Source organism: Sarcophilus harrisii, chromosome 4 (genome assembly GCF_902635505.1).
Source record: "Sarcophilus harrisii chromosome 4, mSarHar1.11, whole genome shotgun sequence".
NCBI classification, from domain to species: domain Eukaryota; kingdom Metazoa; phylum Chordata; class Mammalia; order Dasyuromorphia; family Dasyuridae; genus Sarcophilus; species Sarcophilus harrisii.
Window position 1 is genome coordinate 27966938 of NC_045429.1, and position 21150 is coordinate 27988087.

The following is a 21150-nucleotide window of genomic DNA, read 5'->3' on the forward strand; positions in this document are numbered from 1 at the left end:
CCAATCAGTGAGAACCCCCTGTCTCCTCACAAAAGAAGCTTAGGATAATTTCCCCTGTGCCCTAGGAGCAGAGTCCAACTTTTAAAAATAAGTAAAAAAGCAAAAAGAGCCCTGACTATAGAAAGCTACTATGGAGTAAGAGAAGAACAGAACACAAACCCAGAAGAGGAGAGAAAAGGTAAAATACCTATTAATGAAGCCTCAAAAGAAGATATGAACTGGTCTCCAACTCAAAGGGCTCTCTAGAAAGAGTTCAAAAAGGATCTTAAAAGAGAGATAGAAGAAAAATGGGGGAAAGAAATGAGGAAAATATGCAAGAAAATTATGAAAGTTTGAGAAAAAAGCCATCAGCTTAGTAAGCACAGAAAGTGACCAAAGAAAACAACTCCTTAAAAATAAATTTGGCAAAATGGGAAAGATATACTGAAGAAAACAATTTCTTAAAAAATAAATTTTGTGAAATGGGAAAAGAAAATAACTCCTTAAAATAGAATTGGTGAAATTAAAAAAAATCAATTGAAGAAAACAACTCTTTTAAAAGTACAATTGGCCAAATTCAAAAGAAGGTTAAAAAAAGCGAATTGAATGAAATAATTTACTAAAAATTAGAATTAGACAAATGGAAGTAATGACTCAATGAGACATCAAGAATCAGTCAAACAAAATTCTGAAAATGAAAAAATAGAAGAAACTGTAAAATACCTCATTGGAAAAACAACTGACTTGGAAGATAGACCCAGGAGAGACAATCTAAGAATTACTAGACTACCTGAAAGCCATGATGAAAAAAGATCCTAGACAACATCTTTTGAGAAATCAAAAACCAAAAACTTTCAGGAGAAAAGATGGAACAAGGGATTTTCAATCATTTCTGATGAAAAGAGCAGAGCTGAACATAAAATTTGATCTTCAAATACAAGACTCAAGAGAAGCATAAAAAGGTATTCAGGGAAGAAAAACTATGTTTTTTAGAAGGTTAAAATTTTTATATGGGATAGTTGTAATTTTTAAGAATTATATATTTGTGAGGGCAGTTAGAAGGGGTATACTTAGAAAAAGGGTGTAGGTATAAGTTGACTTTAATGTGATGACATATAAAAAATTAAAAATGGGAAAAGGATTGTACTGGGAAAGGAAGAAAGGGTAGGTAAAATGGAGTAAATTGCACCACATGAAGAGGCACAAAAGACCTATTACAGCTGAAGGAAAAAAGGGAAAAGGATGAACAGTGTTTGAACTTTAATTTCATCAGATTTGGCACAGAGAGAGAATACTATTCATATTTAATTTGATATAGAAATTTGTTTCATTCCATAAGGAAGCAGGAGGAAAAAGGGAAAAGGAAATAAGCAGGCTAATAGAAGGGAGGGCAGAGATAAGGAGAAAGGGATAAGAAAAGGGGACTAAAAAAAAAGGGAGAGCAGATTGAGAGAGGTGTGGTCAGAAGCAAAATACTGATGAGAAGGGTGAAAGGAGAGAGAAAAGTATTACCTGGGAAAAATAAGATGATGGGAAATTCAGTTAGCAATCTTAACTGTGAATGTGAATGGAATGAATTCTCCAACAGAGCAGAAGCAGTTGAAGGAGCTGTTTAAAAGCCAGAATCCAATATTTTGATGTTTACAAAAACCACATTTGAAGCAGAGAGCTATATATAGAATAAAGGTAAAAGGCTGGAGCAGAATCTATTATACTTCAGCTGAAGTAATATAAAAAAAAAAGCAGGGGTAGTGATCCTAATCTCAGACCAAGCTAAAGCAAAAATGGATCTAATTTAAAAAGATAAGAAAGAATTTAGTTAGCATCTTGCTAAAAGGTACTGTAGATAATGAAGCAATATCAATACTAAAAATATTTGCACCAAGTGGTATAGCATCCAAATTCTTAGAAAAGTTAATTGAGTTGCAAGAAGAAATAGATAGCAAAACTATACTAATATTTTAGGGCATAAAAATCTCACTATCAAATGCAGAAAGGCAGCAATCATAAATGTATTCTTTTCAGATCATGATGCAATAAAAATTACATGTAACAAAAGACCATAGAAAGATAGACCAAAAATTAATTGGAAATTAAATAATCTGATCCTAAACGATGAGTGGGTCAAATATCAAATCATAGAAACAATAAAAATTTTCATCCAAGAGAATGACAGTGATGAGACAACATCCCATGAGACTCATGGGATGCAGCCAAAGCAAGCAATTCTTAGGGAAATTTTTATATCTTTAGATGCTTACTTAAATAAAATAGAAAAACATAAGATCAATGAATTGGGAAGGCAACTAAAAAAGCTAGAAAAAGAACAAACTAACCCCCAATTAAATACCAAATTAGAAATTCTGAAAAGTAAAGGAGAGATTAATACAATTGAAAGCAAGAAAACTTTTGAATTAATAAATAAAACTGTGCTGGTATTATGAAAAAAACCCAAAAGAGATAAACCTTTGGTTAATTTGATTAGAAAAAAGAAAGAAGAAAACCAAATTACCAGTATCAAAAATGAAAAGGATAAACTTTACACCAATGCTGAAGAAATTAAAGCAATAATTAGGCACTAAATTGCCCGATTGTATATTAATAAATCTGACAATCTGAGTGAAATGAATAAATACTTACAAAAAATGTAGATTACCCAGATTAACAGATGAGAAAACAAAATACTTAATTAGTCCCATTTTAGAAAAAGAAATTGAACAAGCCTTTAATGAACTTCCTAAGAAAACAATCTCCAAGGCCATATGGATTTACAAGCGAATTCTACCAAACATTTAAAGAACAATTAATTCTAATACTATCTAAACTATTTGGAAAAATATGGGAAGAGGGAGTCTTACCAAATTCCTTTTGTGATACAGATATGGTGCTGATACCTAAATCAGGAAGGGCCAAAACTGAGAAAGAAAATTATAGATGAATTTCCCAAATAAATGTTGATGAAAAAATCTTAAATGAAATATTAGCAATGAAATTACAGCAACTTATTACCAGGATAATACTATGATCAAATGGGATTTATGTCAGAAATACAAAGCTGTTTCAATATCAGGAAAATTATCAGTATAATTGACCATCTCAGTAACTAAGCTAACAGAAATCATAATTATCTCAATAGATACAGAAAAAGTTGACAAGCTACAACACCCATTCCTAATAAAAAACAGTGAAGAACATAGGATTAAATGGAATTTTCCTTAAAGTGATAAATGGCATCTATCTAAAACCATTAGCATGCCTATTAGAATTGCCTTGAATCACCTCATTGTTGAGAAGAACCAAGTCCATCACAATTGATCATCACATAATCTTGTTATTGTGTATAATGTTCTCTTGGTTTTGTTCCCACTTCATTTAGCATCAATTCACATAAGTCTTTGCAGGCTTTTATGAAATCAGCCTATTCATCATTTCTTATGAACCAATAATATAAAATTGCATCCATGTACCATAACTTATTCAGTCATTCCCCAACTGATGGGCATCCACTCAGTTTCCAGTTTCTTGCCATTACGAAAAGGGCTGCTACATGTTTGCACGTGTGGGTCCTTTTCTCTTTTTTATGATCTCTTTGGAATTCAGACTCAATAATGGCACTGCTGAATAAAAGGGAACAGCACAGTTTGGTTGCCATTTGGGCATAGTTCCAAAATTGCTCTCTAGAACTCCACCAACAATGCATTAATGTCCCAGTTTTCACACATGCTTTCCAACATTCATCATTATCTTTCCTTTCATCTTAGTCAATCTGAGAGGTATGAAGTGGGACCTCACAATTGTATTAATTTGCATTTCTCTAATCAATAATGATGTAGAGCATTTTTATATGACTAGAAATGGCTTTAATTTCTTCATTTGAAAATTGTAAGGCCTAAAGAAACTTAGCCCAACAGAGTTGTGTTCTTTGAAGTAGATTTTGAATGCTTGGCAATTTAGTTTGAGAAAGGACCTCTTTGTACTTTTAAAAAATTTAATAATATTTTATTTTTCCACATACATGCAAAGATAGTTTTCAAACTATCAAAGATAGTTGATAAATGGTCAAAGGATATGAGCAGATACTTTTTTAATAATAGTTTTTTATTTTCAAAATATGTAAGAAAGTTTTCAACATTCATTCGTGCAAAACCTTGTTTCCAAATTTTTCTCTCTCTTTCATGAATTGATGCTAAGTGAAGTGAATAGAGCCAAGAGAACACTATACATAGCAATAACAAGATTACATGATGATCAATTCTGATGGACGTGGATCTTTTCAACAACGAGGTGATTCAGGTCAATTCCAATTGACTTGTGATGGAGAGAGCCATCTACATCCAGAAAGAGGATTGTGGGAACTAAAGGTGAGTCACAACATAGTATTTTCATCATTTTTGTTGTTATTTGCTTGCTTTTTTTCTTTCTCATTTTTTTCCTTTTTGATCGGAATTATTTTTTGTGCACTATGATAAATGTGGAAATATGTGTAGAAGAATTGCAAATGTTTAATGTAAATTGGATTATTTTCTATCTAGGCAAGGGGGTAGGGGAATGGAAAGGAGAAAATTTGGAACATTTTGCACGGATGAATGTTGAAAACTTTCTTTCCATGTATTTTGAAAATAAAAAACTATTATTATAAAAGCACCTGCTCATGTCCTTTGACCATTTATCAATTGAGGAATCTGCCAGGTGATCTTCAGAAACTTTTTAAGACAATTCAAATGGAAGTGATTCAGTTTTCTGCCTACCAGCATGGTACTGGTATACCGTCCTGGTCTTGATGCGGGAAAGATTCCAATCTTTGATTCCCAACCCCCCTAGCTAATGTAAATTACCCTTTGACTCACAAATCCTGGTCCCTTTGAATTCCAATAGAAGATCCGGACCTGTCCCAGCCCCACCCGGATCTGAGCCAACTTTGGGGCTACACCCCAAAGCCCCTCGAGCAAAGTCTCCGACTTAAAAGGACCACACTGGGAACCCCTCTTTGCAGAGATTCCAAACATGGTCGCTATGTGAGGACTCTCTGTCCACTGTGCCCTCCTTATCTCTACCTTCACCTATCTCCTACTTCTAAACTCAACAATAAACCTCTTTTATTAATCTAGCTCTCTGGGCCAATAAATGTTTTTACTGGGAATTCCGTGCCGCTTCTAGACCTCAAATACCGCCGTATCCTTGCGCCGAATCCAAGGGGGTTACAGGGGAACTCTGTTTGACTCCCTATACCCCAAACCTGCCACTAGACCTTAACTAAACCCTAATTTCATTTAGGTACCTCAAGTGTAGACCTCAACATATGGTCTACACCTCAACATTTGGTTCCAAACCTCAAAAGTTTCACAGGTATATAACAATAAGGTGAACACAACAGCTCTGTAGATCTTCTCTTCCACGTTTTCCTTTGGAGCCTCCAGAACACTGAATTGTCTCTTGCAATGAATGTATTAACCTTGTTATTAATGTGTGAATCCCTGGAAAATATATTGCCAAGGTAAGTGACCTTATCCACAACATTCAAAACTTCCCCATTTTCTGTAACTGATAGTTCCACATGTAGACGTTGTGGTGCTGGCTGATTGGAGTACCTTTGTTTTCTTTGTGTTGATTCTTAGGTCAAAATTAGAACAAACATTAGAGAATCACTCCATACTTTCATGCATCTCAGCTTTGGAGGCTGGGCTGAGTACAGAATCATTTGTAAACCAACAAAATCGTGCACCAACACTCCCTTCACTTAGTTTTGGCTGGTAGCCTTTTCAAGTTGAAGAATTCATCATCAGTGCAGTAGATGACCTTATTGCCATGCTCATCCTCATTGAAGGCATTTGACAATACAATTGAAATCATCTTAAAAAAAAGATAATGTATAAATCTATATACGTATATTGGATTTCACATGTATTTCAACATATTTAACATGTATTGGACTACCTGACAGAGAGGGAGGAGGTAGGGGAAAGGAGGGGAAAATTTGGAACAAAAGATTTTGCAAGGGTCAATGTTGGAAGAATTACCCATGCACATGCTTTGTAAATAAAAAGCTATCATTAAAAAAATGAATGTTAAAAGTTGTTTTTACATGTAATTGGGAAAAATAAAATATTTTCAAAATAACAACAATAAACTCATTACAAATGGAAAAAAAGAAATCATGCTAAAAATCATGGGACAAGAACACAGCCTTGCTTTACTGCACTGGTGACTGCGAAAGCAGGAGAGCATCGTCCATTATCTAGAGCCCAGGTAGAACTTTGCACTTTAAGTGCACTTACCTAAGTGCTAGCTATCACTACTGTGAATTTGTACTTTGGAGGCCCTTGCTTAAAGAGTGAAGTCTCTGGAGAATGAATCAGTTATGGGGTTTTGACAATTGGGGCACTTATTGGGGCAATGATGGTCCCAATCAGAGGTAGCAAGGGCAACACAAAGGGACAAAGAGTGGGGAAAGAGTTGCAGTTTGGGGATGCTGTCATGAAATTAGCATATAATACTGATGCACTTTTCTGGGCAACCAAATTTTGACATCATTTTCTATAATCCCTCATAACTGACAGTATCAAAGTCACAGGACAATGTATTTCTTTGCCTTCACAGAGATGAGCAAGGGTGGTAGATGGGATCCAGTCTTGGGAGAAACTTAAATGCCAGTTTTCAGATTTGGTATTCTTTCCTAGTGGTAGGAGAAAGCCAACAAAGCTTCTTGAGCAAGAAGACAACCTGTATAAACCTTAAGAATATCTCTTTAGCAGCCATGGTTTGGGAGAGGAAGGGAGACCAACTATGAGGCTATTGCAGTAGCCTAAGGGATGGGTCCTAAAAACATAGAACACTAGTTAGTTTTGAGTGCAGAGAAATAACCTTTTCATTTGCTTGCCCTGTGGCTCAGTTCAAGAGCTTCTTATCAAGGGCTAATATTGTCCTTCACACTTAGCCAACTCAAGAACCCAGGATGGGTGGCCAGAAGGATGAATTCCCTGAGTGCTGAGCCCGATTCTTCCACCAGAAAAATTCACATAAAGCATCCCCAGGGGCTGGTCACAGACATTAGTCTTCCCCAAACTGTCACTCTTTCCCCACTCTTTGTCCCTTTGTGTTGCCCTTGCTACCTCTGATTGGGACCCATCATTGCCTCAATAAGTGCCCCCATTGTCAAAACCCCATAACTGATTCATTCTCCAGAGACTTCACTCTTTAAGCAAGCGCCTCCAAAGTACATGTTCACAGTAGTGATAGCTAGCACTTAGGTAAGTGCACTTAAAGTGCAAAGTTCTTATTTATGAGTTAAATTTTATGGGAGAGATGACAGAAATATACACATGTATATACATACACATGTATATACATGTGCACAGCGTTGTGTTTCTGCACATACATCTCTATATGTATTATAATATATACATATATGTATACCTGTCCATATGTTGAAGTATATGTTTAGAAATGGAATGGTGTGTTTGAAATACCATTTGCTCTCCCTTCTGTTGCTAGAGTTCTAAGAAAGGTCTCAGAGGCAACAGAATAAAATTATACTGACTATAACCTTTCTCTAGCCCACAGGTGCTCCTCCCTTCCTTGGATGCTCCTCCCTTCCAGCTTGTGTTATACCTGTCTCCCTGGAGTGTGGCTCGGGAGGAGATTGGCCCAGTGCCCAAACCAGGAGTATAAGGGGGAGAGGCTGCTCAGGCAGAGATACAGTGGTCAGAGCAGAGCTTCCCACATCACCCATGGTACTCTCGTGGCTAGCCTCAGGGCTCCCCTTGAGCCTCCCCAGGCTCTGTTTATGGTCAGCTGCTCTGGTCCTGGCCCTGGGCATTCTCCAGCTGACCCGGCTGCTGGCCAGGAGGCAGAAACTGCTCCGAGCCCTGGACAGCTTCCCGGGGCCACCCACTCACTGGCTCCTGGGGCATGCCAACGAGGTAGGGCTGGGATTTTTAGAGGGAGAGGGAGGGAAGGAAAAGGTGACTTTGAGCATGAAGAAGAAAAAGGACCCAAAAAATCGGTGGTTTTCTACTTTCAGTCACACATTGTTCTTTATTCTAACTCAGGCAGAGAGAGGAAATGAGGGGGAAAACAGAGAAGAAAAGGGGGAGAGAAAGGGAGAGAAATGAGAGGGGAAAGAAGAGGCAGAGGAAGAGGGAGGGAGAGAATATTGCAGGTTTCTTACTCACTGGCTCTTTGTTTATGTCAAGGAAACAGAGGGCATGGGGAGGGAAAAGAATAATCCTGAGCAAGATCTAGAAAAAAGAAGAGGGGGGAAGAGAGAGAAAGGAGAAGAAATAGAGGAGAGAGGGAGGCTAAGGAAATAAAGGCGTATTTTAACCCAATCTTCCCTTCCCTGAGAACAACTTCATTCCACTTCTTCTCTCTGTCCTTCTTTTTGTCTTCTTCCCACAATCTATAAAGCAGAAATCAAGATCTACCTTCCCTAGAAAATCTGGGATCCCTCGTAAGGGATTTAAGGGTCTGAGGGGACGTTGGCTGGCTATTAGGTCAACATCCTCCTTCGTAAGTGATGTGCCCAAAGGTGGAGCTGGGCTTAGAAAACCTGGTCTTTTGATCCCAAATCCATTTCTTTTCTATGACACCTAACAGATTTTTCCTTCCAACTCTGATAAATTCTTTATTTTTTTTTATTATAGCTTTTTATTGGCAGAACATATACCTGGGTAATTTTTCAACATTGACTCTTGCACTCACTTTTGTTCCAACTTTTTCCCTCCTTCCCTCTACCCCCTCCCCTAGATGAGAGGCAGTCTCATACATGTTAAACATGTTGAAGTATATCTTAAATACAATATATGTGTCCATATTTGTACAGTTCTCTTGTTGCACAAGAAAAATCGAAATCCTTTATTTGTTATTATTCAACCAGGGGATTCCACTTGCAGATGCTGTTTAGTCATTTCAGCTGTATCCAGTTCTTCATGGGGTTTTCTTGGCAGAAATAGTGGGAAAACGGAGGAAACAGGATTAAGTGACTTGCCTAGAGTGACTCAGCTAGTAAATAATAGACTGGATTTGAACCCAGATTTTCCTGGTTCTAGGTCCAGCCTTCTATATTCTGTATCACCTAGGTGGATTCAATTTACACTTGATTAATTTTTATGTGTTTGCTGCTTAATGTTAGGGATTAATCTTCTGTCTCTGTGTAACACAGACTGTGAATTTGCTGAGCCCGATTCTTCCTCCATAAACTGGAGCCCTACCTCAAATTATCAGAAATGACCTTCCAATATGCAAGGTCATGATATTGGTAGAAAATTTTCTCGGAAAGGGAAAATGAAAAGAAATCATTGGGTGAATCTCCTGTGTAAACCCTATGCTTGCTCTACTCCCAGTTGTACTGAGGTACCTAGTAGTCTTGTCTTTACCCCTTGTTCTCTGCAGAGGACCAAAAATGATGAGGAATTAGTCTCTCTTTCTGGCTTTTGTTTGCTATAATAAAGTGAAGATTGAATTTGGAGTGAAAGAGCTGGGTTTAAATTTGAGTTCTGAAACTTTGTGAGGAAGAGAAAAAAAAAAAAAGAGATGGTTTTGTGGGTTATACCTGGGTGACCAGAAGAATGGTGAGACTTTTTATCAGAAATAAAATAGTTAGGAAGATGGGTTGGAAGGGCAGGAATAATGAACAAATTCTAGTTTGTATATGTTGAGTTTGCAAGGTCTACAGGACATTCTGACCGCAATGTCCAATTGTCAGTTGGAAGCATGAGACTCTAGCCCTTCAGAGGAGAGAGTATCCATTAATGCGTGTTTATTCAATGCCTACTATGTGCCATACATTTTGCTAAGTTTTGGTTTATGAAAATGTCTATGCAGTTGGAAATTATCCGAGTAGAGATGATAATTGTACTCATGGAGTCTAAGAAAATCACCCAGAAAACTATTGGTGATGAGATCATGAGCTATTTGTCTGTCACTTAACTCCAATTGCCTCAGCAAAAAAGAGAGAGGGGGAGAGGGAGAGAGAGGGAGATGGGGAGAAGGGGTGAAAGGGACAGGGGGAGAGGGGGATGTGAAGATATTGAAGGAAATAGAGATTAAATAACTTGCCAAGAGTCACACAGCTAGTGAGTATTTGAGGCTGGATTTAAACTTGGGTCCTCTTGACTCCAGATCTAGAGATTTATCCACATCACATCAAGCTTCCTCATCTGGTTAAATCTGGGCTATGACACTCACTAGTCATATAACCCCGAGGAAGTAGCTTTACTCTTCTGAACTTGTTCTCATGTAAAGGAATAGTTGTAAAGAACTTGGCAACCCTTATAATTAATTATAATTAATATATTATAACAATAGCAATTATTATATTAATATCATATTAATAATAATATAATTAATGAATTTAATTGAATTTATGAATGAAATGAAATTAATGATTATAATTTATGAAACACCTTCTAAATCACATTTTGTTGGACTCTCACAACAGCCTTGGGAGACAGAGGCTAGCAGGAGTATTAATTTGATTTTACAGTGAAGGAAAATGAGACTCAGAAATGTTAAGCTTCATGTCCATGTTGACACAGTCAGTCATTATCTTCCTGATTCCCGGCCCAGTTTATCTTCTACCAAGAATCAGGTATAGTGATGGGGTCATTATCCTCCTTACTCATCTGCAGGAAGGAAAGCTCAAATCCTAGCATGCTAAAGGCTTATGAATTATCAGTAGCAGCAGCAGCAGCAGCAATCGTCATCGTCATCATAGAAGGAGGAGGAAGAGCAGAAGGAGGAGGAGGAGAAGAAAGAGGGGGAGGGGAGAGGGAGGAGAAGATGAGGGAGGAGAAGGAGGAGTGGTAGTAGTAGTAAAATTCAAGGGTACTGTGTGTTTAGCCTTCAATTAAATCTACCGAGGCTGACTCAGCAGCTTCCAGCAATCTGGGCACTCCCAGCAAGTTCTCTCTGGTTTAGTTTCCCTTTCATAAGTTGGGTTGCCTCTAATACACTCTTGGTGGAGTTGTGAACCAATCCATCCATGCTGAAGAGCAATCTGGAGCTCTGCCCAAATGGTTATCAAACTGTGTAGAAGCTTTGATCCATCAGTGTCTCTACTGGGCTTATATCCCAAAGAGATCTCAAAGGAGGAAAAGGGACCCACATGTGCAAAAACATTTATGGCAGCCCTCTTTGTAGAAACTGGAGACTGAATGGCTGCCCATCAATTGGAGAATGAATGAATAAGTTATGGTATATGAATGTTATGGAATATTATTGTTCTGTAAGAAATGATCAGGAGGATGATTTCAGAGAGGCCTGGAGAGACTTACACGAACTGATGCTGAGTGAAATGAGGAGAATCAGGAGATCATTGTACACGACAACAGCAAGATTGTATGATGATCAGTTCTGATGGATGTGGCTCTTTCCAATAATGAGATGATTCAGACCAGTTTCAATGATCTTGTGATGGAGAGAAACGTCTGCACCTAGAGAGAGAGGACTGTGGGGACTGAGTGTGGGTCACAACACAGGATTTTCACTTTTTTAGTGTGGTTTGCTTGCTTTTGTTTTCTTTCCCTTTTTGCTCTGATTTTTCTTGTGCAGCGTGATAAATGTGAAAATATGTATAGAAGAATTGTACATGTTTAACCTATATTGGATTGCTTGCTGTCTAAGGGAGAGGGTGGGGGAAAGGAGGGAAAAATTTGGGACTTAAGGTTTTACAAGGGTGAATGTTAAAAGCTATTTTTGCTGTTATTTAAAAAAAACATAAATTGAGTTGTCCTATCTGCTAATGAAAGGGAGAAAAAAATAGGAGCTCTTTCCCCAGGGAGGGACCTCACCCAAACTGGATCCCATTTATGCCTTAGACGGAAATTGGGTTTCTCAGCTGAGTAGAGTCCTGCCCAGATGTCTTAAGCAGAATGTCTAAAAAAAAAAAAAACTTCTGCAACTCCCTAAGCTAGTCTTTTTGACAGAGAAAGGAAAATTGCAAATTATTGTCAGCAATCAAGTGGGATGACATTAAAATTAATTTCTTTCAGAGTGGTTGCCAGGGAAGAGAATTTTTGTTGGGAAAGTCACAGAGATTGTGACTTGAATTAATTAATGAATTAATAATTTAATTAATGGAAACATCCTTTCTAGAAATTACAGTGTTGGCTTAATTAATATTTCTAGAAATAGAGAGGGAAAGTGTATTGGGAATGGGTGAGGGGAGAAGAATCAGAGAGCAGTGTGCTAAAATGACGTAGATATGGAAGACTGATACCAAATAGGGGCCTATGGACATAACATTAATACTTTCTAGTTTGTTTTTCCACATTTGGAACCATTCTTATGGCTTGCCTCAGATTCTTGGAATGGACCATGAACTGCTTGGTTCATGTCCCAGAAGGTGGGATCTGAGGAAGGGGGAGAAGGTGTAGATGTCCAACTTGAGACTCAATGTCAGGAAAAGCCTGGGACAGAATGGGCTGCATCAGGAGGTGGTGACTTTCCCTTCATTGGGGGTTTTAGAGCAGAGGCCACTGGTGGCCATCTTTCCATATGTTATAAAGAAGATTATTGGTCAGGTTTAGGTTAATCTAGAGGTCTCTTGAGGTTCCTGTAGAATGAGGGAGTTGAGTGACTAGCCCTTTATGTCCTGTTCATCTCTGATCCTCTGTCACTCTGAGTCTTGCTCCTTCCACCAGATTGAGGGGAGACTTCAAGGTCTCTTCCTTCTTTCTCCCTTCCTGTGGAGCCCAAACCAGAGTTAGAATTTCCTGATGGGTCAATAAGGTCAATGACTGACAGAAGGTCTGACTTCATGGCTTATCAGCTTCCCATGCGGTAACTGGCAGGAAGTAATGAGAAGCAACCAGTGTTGGTCTCAAGGATCCCTTGGCTGGAGTGGTGGCCAGACGTAAGACTCAAGGATTAACTCCTCAGCCTCCAGAGCCCACTTCAGTCCAGCCCTACCAGCCTCAGAAGCTGGCAAGTCAGCAGCTGCATCCCCCAGCCTTTGGCTTGGGCTGGACCTCAAGTCAGGAAGATGGAGCTTCAAGTTCCACACCTACCGTGGGGCCCCGGGCAAGTGAGTTTACCTGGTTTGGCCTAGATTTTCTTATTTTGAAAATGGAAATAATCCCTATAGCATCTCCCTCACGGAATCAGACGGTGTCCACAGTGTGGGCTCCTTGGTACCAGGCTCAGGGATCAACCTTTGTCCAAAGTTAGGTCTTGGCCTGGGATTAAGCTTGGGGCACAGCCTCTGTCCAGAATTAGGATTCAGTGGAGCACCAGAGTTAGGGCTCAATCTCTATTCTGAGTTAGGATTCAACCTGCATCCTTGATTTTGTAACTCACACATTAGCTACTCTAATCCCTCATTTAATACCGGAAAAATCCTGGGGTGGGGAAGAGTTTGAATGAAGGATTCCCTTCCTTTTCCCAAGGTCTTCTGAATGGGAGTGGGGGAGACATGGTAAAAGCTCTCCAAACTAGAAATACAGGTTTCTAGCCACACAGGAAAACGGATTCCCCTAGAACTGAGAGGGATATGTGAATACATCACCTTTCCTCCTCCCCTCTCTTGATATACATTTGAAGCTTTCTGGGACCTTTTTCAAAATGCTTAAATCTCCCCCCTTTCCTCCATCACTGTCTTTCTCTAATCAAGGAGCAGCTTCCTTTGTACTGCCTCTAGGAAGAGCTCCCCTTATCCCTCTGTTACTCTCAACTCCATGGGATGATTTTCTCTGAATTCTTCTAAGGCTCCCTCTGAAAAAAGCACACTCATCTGCTTCCTGAGACCCTCTCTGGTCTAGGTTTTCCCATGACCTGATCTTCCCTGTCCTAGTAACTTCAAGATCTCTGAAAGATCTAGGTTTTCTGCTTCTGGGAAAATCTCAAAGGGCAGGACCTGATAGTGTTCTTCTCCTCTCTCAAGGAGACTTACATCCAAGCTAACCAATTCTGTCCTGTGAAGAAAGAAAATAGCCCTCCCATAGCCCTCTATCCTATCTGGATAATCCTGTATCTTTACAAGACTTGATCAAGGGAAGAAGAAAAGAATCTGGGGATGTCCAGTGGAGAGGACATGCCAGATTTCTTCCAGATCCCTTCAGGTCTGTGATTCTATGACTTCTCAACCAGGCTCAGCCTGAAGCACTGCCCAGGTCCCAGAATGAGCCCAGGCTCTGACTCCCAAAAGATGAACTCTGACCCTGATTGCATCTGAAGAGCCTTTCCTCTCATCCCCCCCACTTCTCACCCAAGCAGTGACATCCCAGCCAGAATCCCCCAGTTTATCCTCAGGAGGCCTGAGCTGCTTTGTGCCGGCAATCTTGGCAACTCAACACAAAAGCTTAACCCACTCCTTCCTCACCGGCCCACCTTGTACCTGCCTTGATCCAAAACCCAAGAGTTTTTTGCCTTTGTTGGTGTTGTCCCCATCCTGAGTCCTGAAAAACAGGAATGGGATTTCTGAGCCGCTGATGGGGACACTTGAAAGATCATGGAGCTTCTCCCCGGGTTCTCCTGGCACTGCTCTCGTTAGATTCTGCTCCAAACTTGTCCCTCCAGGCCTTTTGGCTCTCCTTGGCTGGTTCTTTTGTGCAAGTTCCACTCCAGATCAAGGTTGTCCTGGAAACTCTTCTCCCGGCTTATCTAATCTTAACCTGTCTCTTCATCTCCAGAGTTCTATCACCAACGGATGGATGGAGATCTTAAACTGTTTGTTACTAGGGGCAGAATTAGGAACAAAGGAGAATGTTCCAGAGGCAGCTAAGTGATGACACTGAGCAGGGTACTGGACCTAGCAGTGAGGACATAATCTCGAAACACTTACAAACTGTGTGATCTTGGCAAGTCCCTTAACCACTTAGCCTCTGTCACTTACCTTCTGTCTGCCTCAGTTTCCTGAACTAGAAAATGAGGATTACAATAGCACCCACCTCCCAGGGCTTCAAATGAGGTAATAATTATAAAGTATTTTGCATTGTACCTGGCACACAGAAGGTGCTGCATAAATGCTATTCCATCATTCTCCCTTTCTCATCATCTGGTTTAAGTTTGATGTCAGGAAAATCTTCTTAGCAAATGGAGTTATCTGAAAGTTGGAGAGGCTGACTCAAGAGATGATAGAGCCTCCTTCCTTGGGGTCTCCAAGCAGAGGCTGGACAACCACTTGATGGGTGTATCATACTTAACAGTAGCTATTCTGCTTCCCTACATACACTCACACACACACACACACACACACACACACAAGCACACACACAAACACGCACAAATATACACAAACACTCATGCACACACACTCACACACACAGATACACATACTCACACACCCACATACACAGACACACACTCACACACAGACACACACATTCATACCCACACTCACACCCACACCCACACACCCACACATACACATACACAAACACACATACCCCACACACACACACACCCCGAATGCCAGATGTGCCAGATTTCTTTATATATAGATAATATTTATATCTTCAGGAGAGACCGATACTGTGCTCACACCCAACACTGTGACCTTTGCCAGATGCTGAGGTTCCCTCTGGCTCCCTGACTATTGCTGCCTCTGATTCCACACTGATCCGCAGATGGGGTCCTCCAAGGGTCCCCCACTCCCACCCAAACTGCCCACATCCAACTCTGACTTTTCTCCCCAAAACCTGTGCCTTGAGACTTGAGCCCTCTCAGCCCAGAAACCATGGCAACCTTATACCAAAGCTGGCACCGGCTTCTTTGAGGCCCCGGGAGACTCTCCACCTTGTGCTTGCTTTGATCAAACCATGATCATGAAAGCCACAGAAGGGCTTAAAGGACTATTTCGGCAAACACAAAACCTAAGACAAAAAAAATTCCCCATTCTTCCGAGCTTAGGTAACAGGGAAACAGAATTCCTCACCCTCCAAGTCTTATTTCTCCTCTCAGCTTTCTTAAAACATCTTATTCTAAAGCTAGATCATCCCTTCCCTCAGCCAGTGCTGATAGCCTGGGAAAAGGTCAGCTCCAACACTTCCCCCTTCTTCCTGCTCTGGCTAACAACAGGTTGTCAGAATAATTGTCCTTTCTTTTTCTCCTTCCCAAATTTGGATTGACAACCTGCAACTTGGCAGGAGGGAATATCAGAAAGAGCTCATGGTCAAAAGGTCTCCGAATCTCAGGGATTATTCCCATCCCTGACTCCATTTTTAACTCCAACAATGAACAGCACCACAACAATGGGACAGCCATTTATCCTCTCCGTCCTCAGTTTCTTCACCTAAAAATGGGGAAGATAATCTTTGTATTATTCTTGAGGATTTTTGTTGGTAAATCTCTCTGGAATCCCTTAACCATAATAGAAGCTGAAGATAAGGGTATTTTTTTTTCTTAATGAAGGAAGGTCAGACAAAGTCCTAACACACCTACGTTTGAGAGGCTTAATCCTGGACCATGAATGAGACCTGATCCCAGTAATAGACTGAGATCTGCCCCCAGCCCTTGTCTGAGCCTGGATTCCAGCCCCAGCCTGAGCTCAGAGCCCCTGGCATGTGCTGCCTCTCCAGTTAGGGTTAGAACAGTATTATCTGACTTAAGGGTACGTGGGGTTGTTGCTCAATCTCTTTGGCAGCGCCTGCCAGCAAGAAACTGCTCCCTGATTCATGGGCTGCCCAAAGGTTCTCCCTCACACTGTTCCCCTTGGATTCCTGAATTTCCTCACGTGAGTAAAATCCTTCTCAGTGACCCCTTCACCTCTTCTGGAGACCCTCAATGATACCTCACCCACACTTTGACTTCTTGCTCTTTTCTTTATTCCACTAAGCATTAGACCACAGAAAGCTTTGTCTGTTAAACTCCATGACTCTTCGTGACCCCATTCGGTGTTTTCTTGGCAAAGATATGGAGTGGGCTGCCATTTTCTTCTCCAGCTCATTTGACAGATGCGGAAACTGAGGCAAACAGGGGTAAATAACTTGCCTAGAATCTTCTCCCTCGGTATCCATGGTAGTAGTTTAGCAACTTTGGATCTTTTAGAAATATCTTTGTATTGAATCAGTATCCTTGGCCATTCAGGACTCATGATTGCGATAGGTTTAATAACTCTTCAGGTGGCCAAGACCAGAACAAGAGCATCCTTGAGGCTGCTCTTATGGACCCCTGGCTTGGCTTTTCTAAAAACCAGGCCAGTGACATGTCTGTTCTGTGGAGAGAACAGGTTCCAGGGCCTATCCCGCCCTGCGCTTCTACTGCATTGATGGTCAAATTGACAATTTCTGTCAAATTAAAGGATTGACTTTTTTTACTTGGGTCAGTAGGTTACTTTGCATGGAAACCTCAGCAAAGGTATTTAGAGTGCTGATGATGGATTTGTGAGTAAAGAATGAGAGAGCAGAAGCAGCTAAGGATAATTGACTTTTCTGAAAGTAAAATCCTCCCCAGGAGGAAAGAAACCCAACCTTGTGGGTGCCTTAAAGAGAGGTATGGACCAGCCTCTGTGAGCATGTTGATAAAAATAAGACTTTTCATATTAATGCTCACAGTGTTCAGCACATAGTAGGTGCTTAATAAATGTTGATTGATTGATTGATGGGGAAGAATGGAGAAACTGACATGCAGCCATGATCTGCCAGCTGAGATGAAATAAAAAATGTGCCCGTGCCTGATATTTCAGCCACTAAAGTTCTTAGGAAATCACTAAAGGTATCTATTTTTAGTTGGGTCAGAGATCAGAGAAGGCTCCACAGAGGCGGCCCCTGAACTGAAATTTGGAGTTTAGGTCCGCATAGGGTCAGGTGAGGAAAGAGTACATTCTAAGAACTGATAGGATGGCACAAAAATCCTGTTCTGTAAATGCCTCTCATTGTTTGTTTGTTGAGGGCCTGGTCCCCAAATGAGCACCTGCTCTGCTTCTGGCAAAGAAAGGGAAAGTGCCATAAAATATACTCAGAGGCTTGGAATTCTCCATCAATACTCCACTGTGCCATGCATGAAATGAAATCTGACTCCCGAATTGTTTATTTTTCCTCCCCACCTTCAGCCCATGTGGTCTAAATCAGGGCTTCTTACACTTTTTTCCACTCGCAATTCCTTTTTGCCCAAGAAACTTTTAGGCAAGCCTGGGTTTATAAGTATATAAATCATAATTTCATAACACTCCACATTCAGTTATGAGACTTCATATGAGGGCACGACCCAGTTTAAGAAGCTGGGTTCTAAAGTATAATCCTTAACAACATTTTTTTTCTGTTTACTTCTCCTTTAATCCTTGCCCGAATGTTCTTTACCACATTTCTCCCCTTGGATTCCTGAATTTACTCACATGAATAAAATCCAAATTATCACCCCCCCCCCTTTTATTTTTTTAAACTCTCTCTTCTGCTTTCTTTTGAATAAAGTTAACATATGCACAGAGTAGGTAGATGACATAGACTCCTTTTCCTGGATTCAAATCTGGTTTCAGACACTTAATAGTTGAGTAAATCACTTAACTGTTTGCCTCAGTTTCCTCAGCTGTAAAATGAGCTGGAGAAAGAAATGGCAAACCCCTCCAGTATCTTTGCCAACAAGATCCCAAATTGGGTTGGAAAAGAGTCAGACATGACTAAAATGGTGGAACAGCAACAAACAACAATACGTGATGGCCATATTCCAATGGTATTGCCCCATCCTACCACATCTCAGTGATAAATGAGAAGTCAAACAAACCTTTTGTACTGCTACTTCACTCAGTTGGATTATACTTTTTGTGCATTTCTATAGAGCCGTGGAGGATCATGGGTTTGGGTGGTAGCTTTTTTTCTTGGGAGAGTATGCTCTGGCTGCCTCAATCTTCCTCCTTTTAGTCTCCTTTCTTTGTAGTACCTCTTGTTCTCTACGGTATCAAGTTTGGCATATAATTAGGGGTGCTTTTTGTCTACCCTTTCCCTCTTTAGTTTGGATCACATTACAGAATCCGAGCAAATCTTTTCTTGTCTGTGTTAGTCACACTTTCTCCCTGTCTAAAGAGTAGAGTCCTTGGTTCAAAAATCCACATACTGTCCCTACGTTGCACTTTTTTATGCTGATTCTCACTTCCAATTTGCTTCTCTTTTAACAATAGCAATAAAAACTCCACCCATTTCCCCTGGAGTCTGGAGTTTTATGCTCCAGTTATTTATTCATAATCTTTAGAATGTTTTTTATGATAGGATTACTTGTACTTGTGTGAATAATCATCAGTAAATGACTCTTGATTTTAAGATTTGAAAGCCCTGGATGTATTTCATTATGCCTTTGATGCTCTGGGAACTGGGAGGAAAGCAGACCTTTCATACGGTGGGGTGAGATCACCAAGTAAGCCCCCTCACATCCTCAAGGGAGTCCTCACTTCCCTGGTCAGCAATTCTTCCTCTGACCATCTGAGGATGCCCTTGCTCCTGGTGGCTCCTGGGACCCACATTGTTCCTCTGGGCCACAGAACAAGAGAGTCTAAGAGACAGAAGGCATTCGGGTCTGGCCACTGCCCATGCCAGGGGCCTCTAAAAAAACTCCCGACCTTTGAGTGAGAAAGCTCAGGGCTTCATGGAACAAGAGGTACCATTGTAGGGCGGTTCTAAACATGGCAAGAGCAGCAGCAGCAGCAGCAGCAATGAAACCTTGTATCAACAGGTACTCTCTGGTTCTTGAGCACTTGACTTGAATAATCTCATTTTATCCTCACAAAAGTCTTGTGCCATTACATACTTCCAGGATCCATATTTCACAAATGGGGGAGAGAGCTTCCATTAATCATATGAGTAGCTCAGGATAAGACCAGAATCAGGGTTCAATGTGGGACCAGGGTCCAGGCTCAAACTATGGCCTGTGAAATAGAGCAAAACTCTCTAGCCTGGAGAGGATGGAATGGAGAATTCCGGCCTCCTTTGAATCTTCTCTGATCACTGAATGTACCAGCCTCTGACTGCTTCTTGGACTCCCCTCTAGCAGCCCCTAGTCCTGGTATCTCAGCTACAAGTGGCTTCCTTGAACTAACATTCAAGGCTCTACTTAGCCACTGATTGTCAAATCTGCTTTCCCATCATTCCTTCTCACTCCAGGGGTATGGAAAGTAGGAGATCCTTCGTTTAAGAACCTTCACAACCTTCTGTTCTAGATCCATTCTAGATCACTGCTGTATACTTGCACTCTTTGCTCCCGCCAAACCAGATTTCTTGCTGCCTCTTTCCATGGCCAGTCCATTCCTGCTGCTGCCACACATTTCCTTGGTTCCTCTTACCTGGGAGACCCTTCTTTGTCTTGTTCATCTCTTTTAAAATCAAATCCCATCTCCTCCAGTATGGTCTAGTACCCAGCTTCTTAACTTGGGTCATGTCTTAAAATTTGTCTTGTAACTGAATGTGGCAGTTGCAAAATGATACTTTATTATTGGTAAATTTTGATTTGTCTACCTATATTTTACATACCTATTTTATAAATCTATATACCTAAGATCATGTAAAAATTTTTCAGGGTAAAAGGGGTTGTGGGTAGAAAAAGTTTAAGAAACCTTGTTCTAGTGGAGAATGCACCAGAAATGATGTCAGGAGGAGCTGGGTTAAGATTCTCACCCTATATATGAATTTTATAGAATATTATTGTTTTATAAGAAATGACCAGCAGGATGATTTCAGAGAGGTCTGGAGAAACTTACATGAACTGATGCTGAGTGAAGTGAGTAGAATCAAGAGAATATTGTACACGGCAACAACAAGATCATGCAATGATCTTGTAGCAGCTCTTTTTGTGGTAGCAAAGAATTGGAAAACGAGTAGATGCCCATCAATTGGGGAATGGCTGAACAAGTTGTGGTATACAAAGGTAACGGAATATTATTGTTCTATAAAAAATGATGCCCAAGCTGAAAGGCCTGGAAAGATTTACATGAACGGATGCTCAGGAAAACAAATAGAGTAACATCTAGTGATCAACTATAAAAAAATTTTTCTCCCATGATCCAAGGCAATCCCAATAGATTTTGGACAGAAAATGCCATCTGCATGCAGAAAAAGAACTATAGAGACTGAATGTAAATCAACACATCCTATCTTCACTTCTTTTTTCTGGTTTTTAAAATCTTTCCCATGTTTTTTACTTTTTGCTTCGATTTTGCTCTCTCACCATGATTAATAAAACAATGTGCATTAAAATGAAAAAATTTGCTGAAAAATTTATGCAATGATCTATTCTGCTGGATGTGGCTCTTTT

The 21150-nt window shown here is 40.3% G+C and overlaps 1 protein-coding gene across 1 annotated transcript in view; it reads left to right on the forward strand.

Moving 5' to 3' along the window:
• Positions 1–7685: 7685 nt before the first annotated feature.
• LOC100925532 (cytochrome P450 4B1) overlaps positions 7686–21150 on the forward strand; it is a 30757-nt gene continuing 17292 nt past the window's right edge. Inside the window, exon 1 of the mRNA XM_003770415.3 lies at positions 7686–7898. Within this exon, the coding sequence (XP_003770463.1) occupies positions 7707–7898 (192 nt within the window). The 5' untranslated portion in view covers positions 7686–7706. The remainder of the gene's footprint in view (positions 7899–21150) is intronic.